Genomic DNA, 17,271 nt, shown 5'->3' on the forward strand with positions numbered 1-17,271 from the left:
GGTGCCAGATGGGGTGGTTTGAGTATCTCAGAATTGCTGATTTTTTTTTTTCTCCCCACACATCATGGTCTCTAGAGCAGGAGTTTCCAACCTGGGGTCCATGGACTCCTCAGTTAATGGCATAAAAAGGGTTGAGAAACCCCTGCACTAGAGTTTACAGAGAATGGTGAGAAATCAAGTAATAGGCAGTTCTATGAGTAAAAATGCTTTGTTAATGAGAGAGGTCAGAGGAGAATGGCCAGAATTGTTCACGCTTACAGTAACTCAAATAACCACTCATTACAACAGAGTATCTTTGGATGCACAACACATCAGACCTTGAAACGGATGGGCTACAGCAGCAGAGGACCACACCAGCTCCACTCCTTACCTAATAAAGTGACCACTGAGTGTATATGCTATGAAACAGACTAGGTGGCAATGTCCTTTTAATGCATTAGCCCCTCCAGTACGTCTATGTATGTTCAGCCAGATACTTGCTAAACTGGCAATGGCACTTGTCTCTGGTCTGTTCCTTAATTTAGATACTGTCATTTCCTATCATTGGTGTTACCAGGACAGCATGGTACTGTAGTAGTTGGTGCGGGCCAGGCCCCAGAGTGTGTCGAAGCAACAGAACCCGATGTTTGGGCTATGATTTAGGTGCTGGTCTTTACGGTACTCGCAAGACCATAAATAATGATACCATTAAGAAAGTCTTAGACTTCAAGTACCTTGGGTCAATAATGATGAGTTTGGAGAAGGGCATAAAGATACGGAAGGCGCTGGCGTGGAGGGCTATGAACGACATGAAGGAAATCTGGAGGTCGAACCTGACCAGAGGGCTCAAAAAGAGGATCTTCATAGCAGTCATAGAGTCCATTCTCACATATGGATGCAAGACGTGGACAATCACCAAGACCATGCCAAAGTCACTAGATTGTTGCTATACATGAATGCTCCAGACGTAAGTTGGTAACAGCACATGACGAACGTCGAGCTCTATGACGACCTACTGATGCTCACTACTAAGATCAAGGCAAGAAGACTGCAACTAGCAGGGCACTGTCTACGCCACCCTGAGCTACCTGCCAGCCTAGTCATCACATGGGAGCCCAAGCATGGAAGGATGAACCCTGGGTGCCCTCCCAAGACTACGGTCAGCATGCTCCTAGAAGATGGTGGCACGGCTAATGTAGATGAACTGAACACGTGGAGGAGTGAAGAGTCTGTCATCGTGCCCGATGCCAGCCCCCTAAGGCCTGAGTCAGTGTAGTAGTAATAGTAGTTAGGTGCTGGACCAGTTTGAAAAGGTCAAGGCCTGAGGCAAGGGATGGGCAGGTTCAGTTTGCTGCTCCGTGATGTTTACTCGGTTCTGTGCTGAACTAAGTTTCTGTGGACGGGCTGTCTTTGTGGGCTTCAGTTCAGAATGCTATTTGCTTCTATTGTTTGCATGAATTTTTTTTCTTACTGCAGATTACATGTTTGACAGTCTTTATGGTGTTTTGTTTTGCAGGGTCTTGGTTTTGTGATTGCCTGTAAAGGTGAATCGCAAAGTTGTTTAATGTATACATTGATAATAAATGTACTTTGAATGCTATTACAGCAGCCAATAACCCGGGTTCAATATCCTTTGCTGTCTGTAAGAGTTTGTACGGTCTCCCTGCGGGTTTCCTCTGGGACCTCGGGATTCCTCCCATATTCCAAAGGCACACAAGTTGGTAGGTTAATTGGTCACGTGGATGTAATTGGTTGACACAGGCTCTTTGTGCTGGCGGGCCTGTTAACTGTAACTCTAAATAAATATTACCTGGTCCATTACAAACTCTCAACTTCAAGTTTATTGTCATTCAACAATACACATGTATGCAGCTTAAATGAAACATTATTCCTCTGGGGCCAAGGTGCAGAACACATTTCATACAGTCACACACAGCATGCATAGTTACGGCCCAGCACTTGCGGTCACAAAATAATATTAGTCCAAGTCCCTGAGCAGCATGTCCTGAAGATTGACAGGATGACATTAGAGTGCAAGATGCCTGTTTTTGTAAGACAGTATAATGTTACTGGCACTATTATAATAAAAGAAACAGTTGTATAATATGTTAAACAGCAGACAGGGAGAAAGGAAGGTTCAGGCAGATCCAATGCTGACACTTTTGGGCGGCATGGTAGTGCAGTGGTTAGCTCAAAACTTTACAGCACAGACGACCTGGGTTAATTTCATATTGCTGCCTGTAAAAAGTTTGTACGTTCTCCCCAGAACACGTGTGTTTCCTCTGGGTGCTATGGTTTCCTCCCATGGTCCAAAGATGTACCAGTTGGTAGGCTAATTGACCATTGTAAATTGTCCTGTGATTAGGCTAGGATTAAATTTGGGGATTGCTGGGCGACGGGGCTCAAAGAGCCTTATTTGTACTGTATCTCAATAAACAATAAATAAATAAAACAGAATTGAATATATTATTGAAGCCTAAATTAAGGTGAGGGGTAAAGAGCTGGAAGTGGGTCTTTTTGGGCAGCTTAATCAAAATAAATGCATGGCTGCCATCATTTCTGTGCTTTCCTGAAAAGTTTTGTTTGTCATAAATAATCCCAAAAACCTTGACATAAATTAAACAGCAACACACACAAAATGGGATGTCGCAGTAGCATAGTGATTAATGCAAAGTTATTACAGCTGGGGGTGTCAAGAGTTCGGAATGCAATTCCGATGCCACCTGTAAGGAGTTCGTATGTACATCCTTCCCGTGAGTGTGAGTGTGTGTGTGCTAGTTTTCTCCCACAGTCCAGTTAGTAGGTTAATTGGTCGTTGTAAAATGTCCTGCGATTAAGCAGGTGGGTTGCTGGGCCGGAAGGGTCTGTTACGTGCCCTATCTCTAAGTAAAGTGCAATAGATGCTGCTGGACCTACTGGTGGAACTCAACAAGTCAAGCGGCAACCACAGAGACACAAATGATTCACGTTTCAGGCCTTACATAAAAACTTGTAAAAATAGTGTATAAGAAAAAATAAAAATATTTGACCCAAAAAAAAATGCCAGGTCCATTTCAGTGCAAAGAGATTAATGTGATCAATCAGTGCTGCTAATCTATTGTGGTGAGAATTTTTTCTGCCTGATCGATTGGGGAAAAATTGAATGTTTGAAAGGAAAATTATCTATCTATTGAGATACAGTGCGGAATAGGTCCTTCCGGCCCTTGAGTCATGCTGCTCAGTGCCCCAATTTAATTCTAGCCTAGTAATAGGACAACTTACAATAATCAATTAACCTACTAACTGGTGTGTGTTTGGACTGTAGGTGGAAACCAGAGTACTGGGGTGGGGGGGTTGGAGCCCATGCAGTCACGGAGAACAAGTAGAGGTCAAGTCATTGGTGTATTTAAGGCAGAGATAGATAGATTCTTGATTAGCCAGGGCATCAAAGAATATGAGATGAAGGTGGGGGAGTGGGGATGATTGGAAGAATTGGATCAGTCCATGATTGAATGGTGGAACAGACTTGATAGGCTGAATGGCCTACTTCTGCTCCTATATCTTATGGTCTTATGAATGCTTGGGTTTCCTCCCACATTCCCAGGTTAATTGGTCACATGGTTGTACTTGGGCAGTGCAGGCTTGTTGGGCCAATTATCATGCTGTATCTCTAAAGCAGGGGTGTGAAACTCATTTTAGGTCACGGGCCGGATTGAGCAAAATGCAGCTTCATGCGGGCCGGATCAGTCGGACGCATGCAAACGCAGCTTTCGTTGCCTCCGTTTTTTCAGCCTGCTCTCATGTGTCTCAGTCTCTGCTATAACTACAAAGTGTTTCACTTTACAAATTCCGTTTCTTATGAAGAAGACTGCCAAGCAAGACTGCCGAATAAACACTAAAAACCCTGAAAACCTGGTACCTGAATAAACTCAGCATTAGCCATATCATACGCCATAGGCGCTTCGATTACTGGGGCCAGCTTTAATAGTAATTAGATATTGTCTCGCGGGCCAAAGATAATTCCACCGCAGGCCAGATTTGGCCCGCGGGCCTTGAGTTTGACATATATGCTCTAAAGTATCATCTACAAGTCATTTGATAGCCATGTCAGGTCATGTATTCTTGTATTTATCCTAGATTCGTGGTCTGGTGTCACACAAACAAGTAACAATCTTTTTGTTCTTTTCTGTGCCTTTTAGTGTATTCCTTGTCTTTTTTAGCATTTTGTCTTTTTTTAATGAGGCCAAGTTGATAGATCAATGCTCACCCAGCACAAATGGAAAGTGTGCAAGGAGCCAGCTGGATTCAAACCTGAGACCACTTGCCTCAAAGTCCAGTGCTGATGCCACTACACCACTTGCTGGCAGTAACAATCTTTTTCACTCCTTGGAAATTAGAAGCATCTTGCACTTGTACACTATTTTCTCCTGCTTTCGGATGAAGTGCTGATTAATGTGATTAATTTTGATTGGTACTTTACAGGTGGCTTGTGTGTGGTTGGTCAGTAGGCCTCTTTCTGGAGTGCTTGGGGGCATGGCAACTAACTTGCTGAGCAAAGGGGGGGGGGGCAATTGGGTAAATGTACCAGGACGAGACCACCTTCAAGTTGGTGCAACACCTTGTATTCTGTTTGGGTAACCTTCAACCTGATGGAATGAATATTGATTTCTCCTTCTGGTAACCAAATTCCACTCCCTCCCTCTTCCTCTATTCCCCACTCTGACCTTTTACTACTCCTCATCTGCATATTACTTGCCCCAGGTTCCCTGCTTCCCTTTTTCCTATGATCCACTCTCCACTCCCATCAGATTCTTTCTTCTCTAGCCCTTGACCTTTCCCAACCACCTGGCTTTCACCCCCCCCCCCCACCCCTCCACCTTGTTATTCTGGGATCTTCCCCCCCCCCCCCCGCCTTCCTTTCCAATCCTGAAGGAAGGTCTCAGTCCAATGTATTTATTCATTTCCATAGATGCTGTCTGACCTGCTGAATTCCTCCAACATTGTATGTGTGTTGATTTTAAAAACAAGTAAATCATTCAGTGTGCCCTGCTTTTCAAGATTATGGCTATTCTTTTGACCCAGTACCACATTCTCATACTAACCCCATAATTCCCTCAATTTCAAAAAATTGGTCTCTCCTTTCAGCTGAGCCTTCAGATGGAGCTTTCACAGCCGTCCTGTGTACAGAATTACTAATTGTGCTCCGAATTGAGAAACTTTGTTCTGTCCTAAGTTATTGGCTGCTTAGTCTGATCTCACAGACTCTCCCTCTTCAACTGTTGTTAAAACCCGAGCAACTGGTGCTACTTGAGGGGGCAACTCACAGACTTTTGGATGGAGTGGTGCATCTATGTTTACTTTTAATCCAACTGAGCTATTGGGGTCTAGATGCCTCCTGTCGTCTGAAAGATGATGTCTTTGACACGGTGGTACTTGCTCAATGTTGCGGTGCAGCGTCAGTCAATGGTGTGTACTTGACTCTCTAGATTAGGGATTGAACTAACAAACTTACAGCACCACAAATAGCAAAAGACTATTTACTAACCTTGAAGGTTCACTAGATGAGCGTTCTTATTAACATTACTGCAACTGGCAAAGTGTAACAGAGAATTTGTTAAACAGATGGGTCATCGAGCCAGTTTGTCTGGTTCTGGCTTTTTCAATATTTACTTTGTCTGACTAGTCTCTCTTTCCCCTCCAGCCTTGTTGCAAAACCCTGTATACACATGCACGCACACACGCTTTATATATTATATCTTTTATGTATATTTAAAGTAAATTTCTTAACAAAGTGCACATACCGCGATGTCACCATATACTACCTTGAGTTTAGTTTTCTTACGGGCTTTCACAGCAAGTATAAAGAAGCACAATAGAATTAATGAAAAACTTACTGATAAATCACAGATGTGCAAAAGATGCCAAATTGTGAAATTGTAAAAAGAAAAACGGTTAGATAAATAAGTAAAAATAATATTAATGACTAGTTGTAGAGTCTTTCAAAATTAGTCTGTAGTTTGTGGAATTCAGCTCAAAGTTAGACCATAAAACATAGGAGCAGAATTAGGTCATTCAGCCCATCGAGTCTGCTCCACCATTTCAACATGGCTGATCCCAGATCTCGCTCAACCCCATACACCTGCCTTCTTGCCATATCCTTTGATATCAGTTGGGGTTAGCGAAGTTGTCCATGCTGGTTCAGAAGCTGATGGCCGAGGAGTATTTATTTCCTATGCATTGACTAACTCTGATTTGCTCTGTGACTAAGGTCAGTTAAAGATAAGTTTCTCCCAAAACAAAAAGGAAGGTTTGAGCATGGTAGCATAGTGCTTTACAGTGCTAGTGACCTGGGTATGAAAAACTGTGTGCTTTTTGTACATATGTACATTTGTAAGAAAAAGTTTGTGAACCCTTTGTAATTTCTGATTTTCTGCATTAATTGCACAAAATGTTGTCTGATCATCTAAATCACAATATTAGACGAGCACAATCTGCCCAAACTCATAACACACAAACAGTTGTACTTTTCGTGTCTTTATTGAACACATTGATTAATCATTCACAATCCATGCTGGAAAAAAGTATATGAACTCTTGTGTATATAATAACTAGTAGAACCTCCTTAGCAGCAATAACCTCCACCAAACATTCTCTGTAGCTGCTGATCAGACTTGCACAACGATGAGGAGGTATTTTAGACCATTCCTCCATACAAAACTATTTCAGTTCATCAATATTTCTGGGATACTTTGCATGAACAGCCCTCTTCAGGACTTGCCACAGCATCTCGATTGGGTTAAGGTCTGGACTCTGACTTAGCCACTTCAAAACAAAATTTTTCTTCTTTTTAAGTTAATTCTGTTTCAGATCATTGTCTTGTTGCATCATCCAACTTCCATTAAGCTTCAGGTGACAGGCCACTACCCTGACATCCTTCTGTAAAATGTCTTGATACGATTTTGAATTTGTTGTTCCCCCTACGATTGCAGGCTGTCCAGGCCCTGAGGGAGCAAAGGAACAAGAAACCGTGATGCTCCTTCCACCATGCTTCACAGTTGGGATGAGGTTTTGGTGTTCCTTTTCTCACTCCAAATAGAGTGGTGTGCATTTCTGCCAGAAAGTTCAACTTTTGTCTCGTATATCCACAGAACATTGTCCCAGAAGTGTTGTGGAACATCCAGGTGGTCTTTTAGATGTGCAACAATTTATTTATTTTTTTTCAGTTGTTTCCTCAGGGTCCTTCCATGAACACCATTCTTGTTCAGTGTTTTTCTTGTAGTGAACACTTGCATAGAGACCTTAGCAAGTTCCAGAGATTTCTGCAGGTCTTTTGCTGTTATGCTTGGGTTCTTTTTCACCTCCTTCAGCATTGCACATTGTGCTCTTGCTGCAACCTTTGCAGGATGCCTACTCCTAGGGAGAGTAGCAACTGTACTAAATTTGCTCCATTTGTACATAATTTCTCTTATTATGGACTGGTGAGCATTCAGATCTTTAGAAATGCTCCTGCAGCCTTTTCCAGCTTCATGCATCTGTACAATTCTTATAAGGTCCTCTGAAAGTTGTTTTGATCGAAGCATGGTGCACATAAACAGATTTCTCTTGAGAAGAGCAGGTTCTGTCTGTAACCTGACTTAGTGTGCTTTTTTTTTCATGGGGCAGGGCAACTCTACAATCCATACCTCCAATCTCATTGATTGGAACAAGGCATGTCCTAGGTGATGGGAGTCCTTAAATGATGGACGCTGCTTTTTGAAGCATTGCTTCTTGAAGATGTACTGGATACTATGGAGACCAGTGCCCATCCATGATGGAGCTGGCTGAGTTTACAACTCTACAGCTTATTTCAATCCTGTACAGTAGCCTCCCCACACCCCCCTACCACCGTACCAGATGGTGATGCAGCCAGTTAGAATGCTGTCCACAATTCTCCTGTAGAAATTTGTGGGTCCTTGGTGACACGCCAAGTCTCCTCAAACTCCTCATGAAGTATACCTGCTGCATGTTGTCTTTGCATTTGCATCGATATGTAGGGCAGGATAGATCCTTGGATGTTGATGCCTAGTAACTTGAAATTGCTCACTCTTTCCATTTCTGATCCCTCTGAGGACTGGTGTGTTCCCTCATCTTGCCCTTTCTGAAGTCCACGATCAGTATAGATCATAATAACGTGTCTGTGTCTGTGTCTGTGTAAGTAAAAAAAAAAATTGTTTCCTGTTGAATGTTCCACCTGCCCTCGCTGACCATAAGAAACAGTTTTCCCTTGTCTGCTCCATGAAAGTCGTGCTGTAAAACATCTCTGTCCAACCTTTTGTTCCCCTTGCATGGGGGGTGGTGGTGGAGGATTCAATATTTTCCTGCTTCCCAACATAACATAGTCAGTTCTTATACCATTAGTGAATTTCCTCTGTATGTACAGAATCAGGTTTAATATTACTGGCATGTGTCGTGAAATTTGTTAACTTAGTGGCAGCAGTACATTGCAATAGTAACATTGGAAAAGTGAATCAATTACAGCAAGTGTGTGTGTGTGTATGTGTGTGTGTATATATATATATATATATATAGGGTATATATATATATATATAGTTTTATTTAAAGTAGTGCAAAAACAGAAATAATAAAGTGAGGTAGTGTTCATGGGTTCAATATCCATTTAAGAATCAGAGGAAGAAGCTGCTCCTGCATACTGAGTGTGTGCCTTCAGGTTTCTAAACCTCTTTCCTGAAGGCAACAATGAGAAGAGGGCATGATGTGGGTTCTTAATAATGGACGTCATCTTTCTGCGGCACCGCTTCATGAAGATGTCTTGGATACTATAGAGCTGACTAATTTTAGAACTTTGTGTAGCTTTTAATCCTGTGCATTAGCACCCCACCCGTCTCTCCCGTACCAGACAGTGATGCAACCTAACAGAATGCTCTCCACAGTACATCAAGTCACTTTCATTGTCATTTTGACCATAACTGCCATGTACAGTGCATAGTAAAAATGAGACTATGTTTTTCAGGACCATGGTGTTACACAGTACAAAAACTAGACTGAGCTACGTTTTTAAAAAAACCAACTACACTAGACTACAGACCTACCCAGGACTGCATAAAGTGCATAAAACAGTGCAGCCATTACAATAATTAATAAACAGGACAATAGGGCACTAAGGTGTCAGTCCAGGCTCTGGGTATTGAGGAGTCTGATACATCTATAGAAGTCTTCGAGTGTTTAAGGTGACAAACCAAATCACCTTAAACTGATGAAATATAGCTGCTATATTTCAAAAAGGCATCCTCCAATGTGGTAGTCAGAATTAAATAAAATACTTTAGCTGAAACCTTACCATTGTTGTCTTAGCACACACTTCTAATCCTACTGTCTTGTCTTTCTGTTATCCCACAGGCAACTACACCTACTACAATGATGACTGACATGCTTGATAACCATCGAGAGAGTTGGGACTCTCTAATCTGTGCAGCGGACAAGTATCGTCAGCAAACGGGCAATGATGTTGCCCTGTTGACTGCTTACCGGCCGAAGCTGCAATCAAACCTTGCCTATGTGGTCCATGGCACTGGGACCCTCTCGGACGCCACCAAGCACTACCTGGACGATATTGCTGTTTTCCACAAGACCTCTACCTACACCAACTGTGCCATCCCCGAGCGTGGCAACGCAAAAGACACAAAGGAGGACGAAAGCAGTGCTGAGGACTCCTTCTCCAAGAGCTACCCGTCCATTTATGGCAAGGGGAGCTTATCATCTGACAGTCAGAGCTCAACAAAACTGAGACCAGCGACGGAATGTGACTCTGGAGCTGCAGAGACTGATGAGAGAACGGCCTCTGAAAGCGAAAGAGATGTGGACAGATGTAACTTGGATGACCCTTCAGGTAAAGAACCACACAGTAGCAATGCCTACACTGAGTAGACTTAACATGCAAAAACCACATTGAGTTGATGTGTAGGTGAAAGGTCAAAGAGAGGGTACTTGGGAGAAAAGGAAGGTGTGACATGGTAACGTAGTGGTTAGCATAATGCTTTACAGCACAAGCAACCCAGGTTCAATTCTGCCACTGTCCTGATCATTGAACACATTTAATGGAACACTGCCACAAGAAAGCAGCATGCATTCTTAAGGGCCCCACCATCCAGGCCCTTTTCTCTCTACTACTATCGGGTAAGAGGTACAGGAGCCTTGGGTCCCACACCAGCAGGTTTAGGAACAGATACTGCCCTTCAACCATCAGGCTCCTGAACCAGTATGGATAACTTCACTCATCTTAACACTGAACTGATTTCAGAACCTATGGACTCACTTTCAAGGACTCTTTACAACTTGCGTTCTCGGTGTTTCTTTTACTTCCACAGTTTGGCGCCTTTTGCAGTTAGTTGTTTGTCAGTCTTTTATTTGTGTATGCTTTTTTTCATAAATTCTGTTATTTTCCTGTGAATGCCTACAAGAAAATGAGTCTCAAGGTAGTATATTGTTATACACATATGCGCACACGCACATACGCGCACATACACACACACACACACACACACATACACAAAATTTGACTTTGGCTGTCTGCAAGAAGTTTGTATTGTCTCCCTGTGACTGTGGGATTCTTCTGGGGCTCCATTTTCCTTCTATATTCTAAAGACATACGGGTTAGTGAGTTGAGTGCAAGTTAGCTTGTTGCCAGAAGTATATACTTGCAGGCTGCTCAGCACAATCATCACTGATGTGATTTGACACAAAGACCACACTTCACTGTCTGCTTTGAGGTACATATGACAAATAAAGCTAATCTTTATCAGCACCTGATACTTTATCAGGTATCTCTGTCAGCATCTGTTATGTACCCTGGCCATTTCTTAAAACAATTGAGACCCATGAGAAAGACCATTCTAATGTAAAGCCACTGAGCAAGGACCACATTATCTCTTCAAATCATTTGTCAAAATAATGCTATTACCTTCAATTTCACTGTTCTCTCCAAAGTCCTTGCTGGGCGGTCAATCTGCATGCAAGATGTTGCTTCACAATCCGCAGACCTGTACCTTATTTTCCATTTAAAGCAATATTTTGGTTTATTTTTGACATTATCTCCCTCTCCCCAAATGTCTCCCAAAAAATGACACTGCTGCTGTGCCTCTTACCTTGTTGGCATTTAGGGCAGCAGTGAAGGACCTCCATCTCTCTGTCCTTGGCCACTTTCTCTATTTTGCCCCAGGTAAGGTTCAGAGTCTTCATTTCTGCCTCTACAGTTGTCTTTGGTCTCCCACATTTCCTCCGTCCTTCAGGGGTCCAATGAAGTGCTGTCTTGATGATGGAATTGACCTCTCTTCTCATCACGTCCCCAGTCCAGCTCTGATGTTTTCTCATGATGATTGTGGCCATGTTCTTTTGGTGATACTGGAGGAGTAGGGTGTAGCTGGAGATCTCTTTTGGCCAGAAGATACGGGAAATCTTCCGGTGTGGAATGACGAATACTTGGCAAGGTCTTTCCCTGTCATGCACCAGCATTCTGTCCCATGCAAGAGTGTGAATAGAACACAGCTCTGGTGTAGCTTCACTGTGGTTTGGACACTATACTTGGTTGATCCCCTAGTGAGCAAAAAGATAGTCTGATTCTCCAGTGCAATGTCGAGGAAGCACCACTCTTTTTGAAATCTTTCTGGTGAGTCATTAAACCAACACCCTACTAGCTTGCTCGAGAAAACAAAGATCCAATATTTCACGGGTACACTCCCTGGCTTGATCAAGCACTTCGTCTTTGGAAAACCATGACCCTGCATCTCAAAAGCTAAAGATATTAGCTTTGTATGTCACATGTACAACATGGAGTGAAATGCAATGTGTCAATGACCATCAGAGATCAAAGGTAGGTAGCCTGCAAGTGTTGCTGCACTTCCGGTAATAACATAGCATGCCACAACCCACTAACTCTAACCGTACTTCTTTGGAATGTGGGAGGAAACTGGAGCACCTGGAGGAAACATTTCAACAGGAAGGAACATACAAACTTGCTTACAGAGGACGCCGGAATTGAACTCTGAACTCGCTTCGAGCTGTAATAGTGTTGTACCATCTGCTCTGCTACCGTGAAGTTTTAACCTTCACTGTCTTTGTATGCAGAGCTAGTTATTTGTGTACTGTGAACTCCCCAAGGGAACTGTCTGTGTTAAACCCACCGGCCAGCTGTGAATTGAGATTTGATCCAGATTTCCCATTCAGAAAGCAAATGACCCAAAGAAGAAAAATGATGTCATGCTGTTAGAATGTGCACAGACATTATGGATCTCCCGTGTCTCTGCAGTAACTGAGCCATGTGGCCTATTCCTCCTTAACTGCTTGTGTCCTGTCTGCATTGAATGGGGTTTCCCTGACATGAAATAGAATGCAAGCTGCATAACACTGGGTCAAGTTTCTGAAGATTGTGATGAACTCTGGGCTATAGTACCCTACATGCCATTTCAGTATGAGCCAGATTTAAATAGAGCTATGTAGTTGTCTGGTTAACCATGATCTTTGACCAGCTATATTCCTGCTGACTAGCCCTCACTTCCCCAATTTCTGCAAGGTCAGGTCCAAAAGTATCGCTTCTAACCAAAAATAATCCTTGTTCATTTCCTAGTAAAAACATTGGACTTTCTCCACTATGCCTTGTGTTTTTAATATGCAAATGGGTCATAAAGTGGAGGAACAGTTTACTCTTAAGACCTCAGGGTCATGGTCTGACGTTCCTACAGTCAGGTTTCCTTCCCTTTATCCCAATAGCCCTCTTAACTGATTACATCCATCTATCACGTCCTTGAACTTAAGACTGTGTCCACAGCCTTGTGCAAAGAGTTTCAAAAGCTTGCAACCTTCCGAGATAAATTCTTCCTCATCTTAATTTTTTAAGTGGGCTCCCTCTGATGTGAGACCTTGTCCTCTGGATTTGGACTCTCCTATGAAAGGAAGTCCTTGCAGCATTTGCCCTGTCTAGCCCCCTTTTTGCTGTGTATGTTTCAATAAGATCATCTCTCTTTCTAAATTGTCCCATCCTGTTTAACCTTTCCTCGTAGGGCAACCCCCGGTGCCTTTTATTTATATATTTAGAGAACCTTCCCTCCATGCAAATAACTTTTAAATTTGAGGAGGATCAGAATTGTTCACAACACTCCAAATATAATCTTAGTATTGTGTTGAACAGTTGCAGTAAGAATTCCTTACATTTGTATGCTAGATGGCCACTTCATTATATTAAGTCTCTGTATACCTTATTAATACAAATATCTAATCAGCCAATCATGTGGCAGCAACTCAACGCATAAAAGTATGCAGACATGGTCAAGAGGTTCAGTTGTTCAGACCAAACATCAGAATGGGGAGGAAATGTGATCTAAGTGACTTTGGCCACAGAATGATTGTTAGTACCAGTTTGGGTGGATTGAGTATCTCAGAAACTGCTGATCTCCTGGGATTTTCATACACAATAGTCTCTAGCATTTACAGAGAATGGTGCAAAAAAAAAAAAAAAAAAATCCAATCGGGGCAGTTCTGTGCGCAAAAATCCCTTGTTAATGAGAGAGGTCAGAGGAAATTGCTGTAAAACATTAAGTTTCACAACATATGCCAGTGATATTAAACCTGATTCAGATTCTGTGTGTGGCCAGACTGGTTTAAGCTGACATAACCGCATAATACAACAATGGTGTACACAAGAGCATCTCTGAACACGCAACCTTTCAATGGATGGGCTACAGCAGCAGAAGACCACAAACATACACTGAGTGGCCACATTTAGCTTCCAGGAGGTATCTAATAAAGTGGCTACTGAGTGTCTAGTGCAGTTGTGGTTACATTACTGTTCCATGTACTATTATTTACAGGTTGCTAGGTTGAAAATTACCACCTTGCTGCTTCCTTGTAGTTGGCACGTCGGTCCTCCATGCTAATATGTTGAGTCAAGCACCTTGGGCTCTGATATGACCACCTTTTGATGGAAATTGAATGCCTTCAAGAAGTCCAAATACATTTCCTCATTCCCTTTATCCTCTGAAGTTTCCTTGAATATTCGGTTAGTTGTACACTCTCTCTGCTTCATGGAAGTTGTACTAAATTGATTAGTTTTTTTTTCAGGTAGGCTTTTTTATAGCCTCAAAGTTCAAAGTACATTTATTATCAAATTATGTATACATTATACAACCTTGAGATTCATCTCCTTGGCAACCATGAAACAAAGAAACCCAAAAGAACCATTTAAAAAAAAATCAAACACCTGATGATGTGTAGAGAGGCAAAAAACCAAATCATGCAAACAATAACCACAAGCAAATGGGGTTCTGAACTGAAGTCTATAAAGAGAGTCCGTCCATAGACCCTTAGAGCAGAGCAGCAAGCTGAACTGGCCTGTCCCTCGCCTGGGTCCCCAACACCCTGACCTTTTCAATCTCGCCTAAATTGTTGTCCAAGTATCAGGTTCAGTTTCTTCGATATGCTTCCATTTTCATTTCAACACTCTTCTCAGCAACTGAAATTGGGCTAATTGGCTTTTAGGTTATCTCGCTGTTGCCTGTTTCCCTTTTTGAACAGAAGTATCACATTGCCAGAAGCTTGGAAAGCTCACTTCTCCAGAAGATTATACTTGGATGTCCACCATATCGTTTGCTGCTCTTAAAATCCTGGGATGGAAATGTATTGGTCATTGGCTCCATTTGTTCACCCAATATGAATTCTCATGGCATGACAGTTAATGCCTTCCCAGCATTATTTAGGACTAATGGGGTATTTCTTCAACTGTGAAGACAAATGCAAAATGCTTTAAATCCTTTGCTGTGTGTAGCCTTTACATTATCTAGGGGATGAATGTTCACTTGGGCCTCTTTTGTTTTGTTTGTTTTTATACAGTATATAGTTTTTCTTGAGTTTGTGTTCACATCTATTTTGTTGTCACCTTTTCCTAGATTCTAAGCTTCTCTTGAAGTCTACTGCTAACTTTTGGCAAGTGCATTTTCCCTTTCAACTTAATGCTTCCATTATTTTGGTTGGTTCTTTCCCTCGCTGGGATATTTCAGGGATTCTCAAATGTCTGTCTCCAGCCTTAATTTATTGTCCCAGTTCACTTTAGCTAATTTCATCATCATTCCTTTTATTTATGTTCAACGTTCAAATGAAGTATGAAATTCTGTCATGATCTGTTCTTCTGAGGCATCCATTCCCAAGGATAATACCTTGTTACCCTTTCAAATAAGTACAGCTAGAAGACAATTTAACCTGTATAACTTGTTTATGCACAGCCTAATACCCATGGGTAATAGGTACAAAGTAATAGGCAAGTGCTGTTGGAGTGAAGTCCCATAATATTCTGTAGAAATATATCTGTAACCCTAAAGTCTTTATGGATTTGTAACTTATGTAAAATGTAATGTGACACAATGGAACCTGTGTGATCCCACAATGCTTTGCTGATTTGCTGATCTGGTTGGATGGATGGGAAGCTTGCAAAGGTATGTGATTTGGAACAGGGAGTGTTTTAGCATTGTATGATTGAAAGCAGAGAAGATCAGGAGACAGCTGTTGTGGGGTGGGGTGGGGGAAGAGATGCCACAAAGACAATTGGGCTCATTAAAGGCAAATGTGAGATAAGACAGGAATGCAATTAGGGGGTGAAGTGACCTCAAAGACATGAAGTTGATGAATTACTGCACTTTGTAAATGTATAAAAATGAACTGTTTTCAGCTGTAAGATTGAAGATGTCTACTGATGACTTAACTTACGGAGGTAGTCTTCCCTTGCAAGTAATAAATTTGCATATAATTTGATCCACTTGCAGCAATGTGCTACACACAGTGCTGAAATAACGACACGCAGTCGGTATGCCGTTTTGAGACTAGTTTTTCAAACTTCGCGGCGCTGGCATTTAATCCCTAGTGCCCGCCCTCTCTGGGCGGAAATGACATCAGAGGTGCATTACCAAAGTCTCTCCCTGCGCGCTGGCTATTTGTGAGCCGATTCGCCTGCGCAGAAAGTGGGTCGCCACATAACCCCCCCCCCCCCCCCAAGAACCGGCGATACACCCCCCAATGTCCACAGTCTGGATCAGCCTCTGTTTGGGAGGTCTGCCTCTGCGCCGCGGTGCCTGAACCTCGACCGGCTGTGCCAAGTCCTCATGGGCTGGTTTGAGTTGATCCACCATGAAAACCTCCTCTTTCCCCCCCAATGTCCAGGACCTACGTGGACCCATTGTTGTTGATCACCTTGAACGGCCCCTCATACGGCCGCTGTAGCGGTGCCCAGTGTCCGCCCCTTCATACAAACACAAACTTACAGTTCTGCAGGTCTTTGGGTACATGGGTCGGGGTCCGTCCATGTTGTGAAGTTGGTATGGGGGCCAGGTTGCCGAGCCTTTCGCGTAGTCTGTCCAGGACAGCTGCGGGGTCTTCCCTTTGCCCCTTTGGGGCTGGTATGAACTCTCCTGGGACGGCCAGGGGCGCGCCGTACATCAACTCGGCCAACGAGGCGTGCAGATCCTCTTTGGGCGCTGTACGAATTCCAAGCAGGACCCAGGGAAGCTCGTTCACCCAGTTAGGTCCTCTCAGGCGGGCCACGAGAGCCGACTTCAAGTGACGGTGGAAGCGTTCCACCAGTCCGTTCGACTGTGGGTGGTAGGCAGTTGTGTGGTGTAGCTGTGTTCCCAACAGGCTGGCCACAGCCGACCACAGGATGGAGGTGAACTGGGCGACTCTGTCGGAGGTGATGTGGGCCGGTACCCTGAAGCGTGCTACCCAGGTTACGATCAGTGCTCGGGCGCAGGAATCGGCAGATGTGTCGGTGAGCGGGACCGCCTCTGGCTACCTCGTGAACCGGTCTACCATAGTTAGAAGGTACCGCGCTCCTCGGGACACTGGTAGAGGGCCCACGATATCCACATGAATGTGGTCGAACCTCCAGTGGGTGGGTTCGAACTGCTGTGGCAGGGCTTTAGTGTGCGCTGCACCTTGGCTGTTTGGCACTGCACGCACGTTCTGGCCCATTCACTGACCTGCTTGCGAAGTTCATGCCACGTGAACTTGCTGGAGACCAGCCGGACGGTTGGTGCGTCAAACCGTGTATGGAGTCGAAAACTCGCCGCCTCCAGGCTGCTGGGACGATGGGGTGAGGTTGGCCGGTAGCCACGTCGCACAGGAGGGTCCTATCACCTGAGCCTACGAGAAAGTCTCGCAGCTGCAAACCTGAGACTGCGGTCCCGTAGCTGGGCATCTCGTCGTCTGCCTGCTGCGCCTCCGCCAGTGCTGCATAGTCCACCCCCAGGGACAGGGCCTGGACAGCTGGTCTGGAGAGTG

General features: G+C 43.6%; 1 protein-coding gene across 1 annotated transcript in view; it reads left to right on the forward strand.

The window, feature by feature from the left end:
* The window catches only part of akt1s1 (AKT1 substrate 1 (proline-rich)), a 49,244-nt gene that overhangs the window by 15,313 nt on the left and 16,660 nt on the right, over nucleotides 1-17,271 (forward strand). The window contains exon 2 of the mRNA XM_073033587.1: nucleotides 9,355-9,844. Coding sequence (XP_072889688.1) covers nucleotides 9,373-9,844 — 472 coding nt within the window. The 5' untranslated portion in view covers nucleotides 9,355-9,372. The remainder of the gene's footprint in view (nucleotides 1-9,354; nucleotides 9,845-17,271) is intronic.

The sequence above is a fragment of the Hemitrygon akajei genome, chromosome 31 (genome assembly GCF_048418815.1).
Source record: "Hemitrygon akajei chromosome 31, sHemAka1.3, whole genome shotgun sequence".
Lineage (NCBI taxonomy): Eukaryota > Metazoa > Chordata > Chondrichthyes > Myliobatiformes > Dasyatidae > Hemitrygon > Hemitrygon akajei.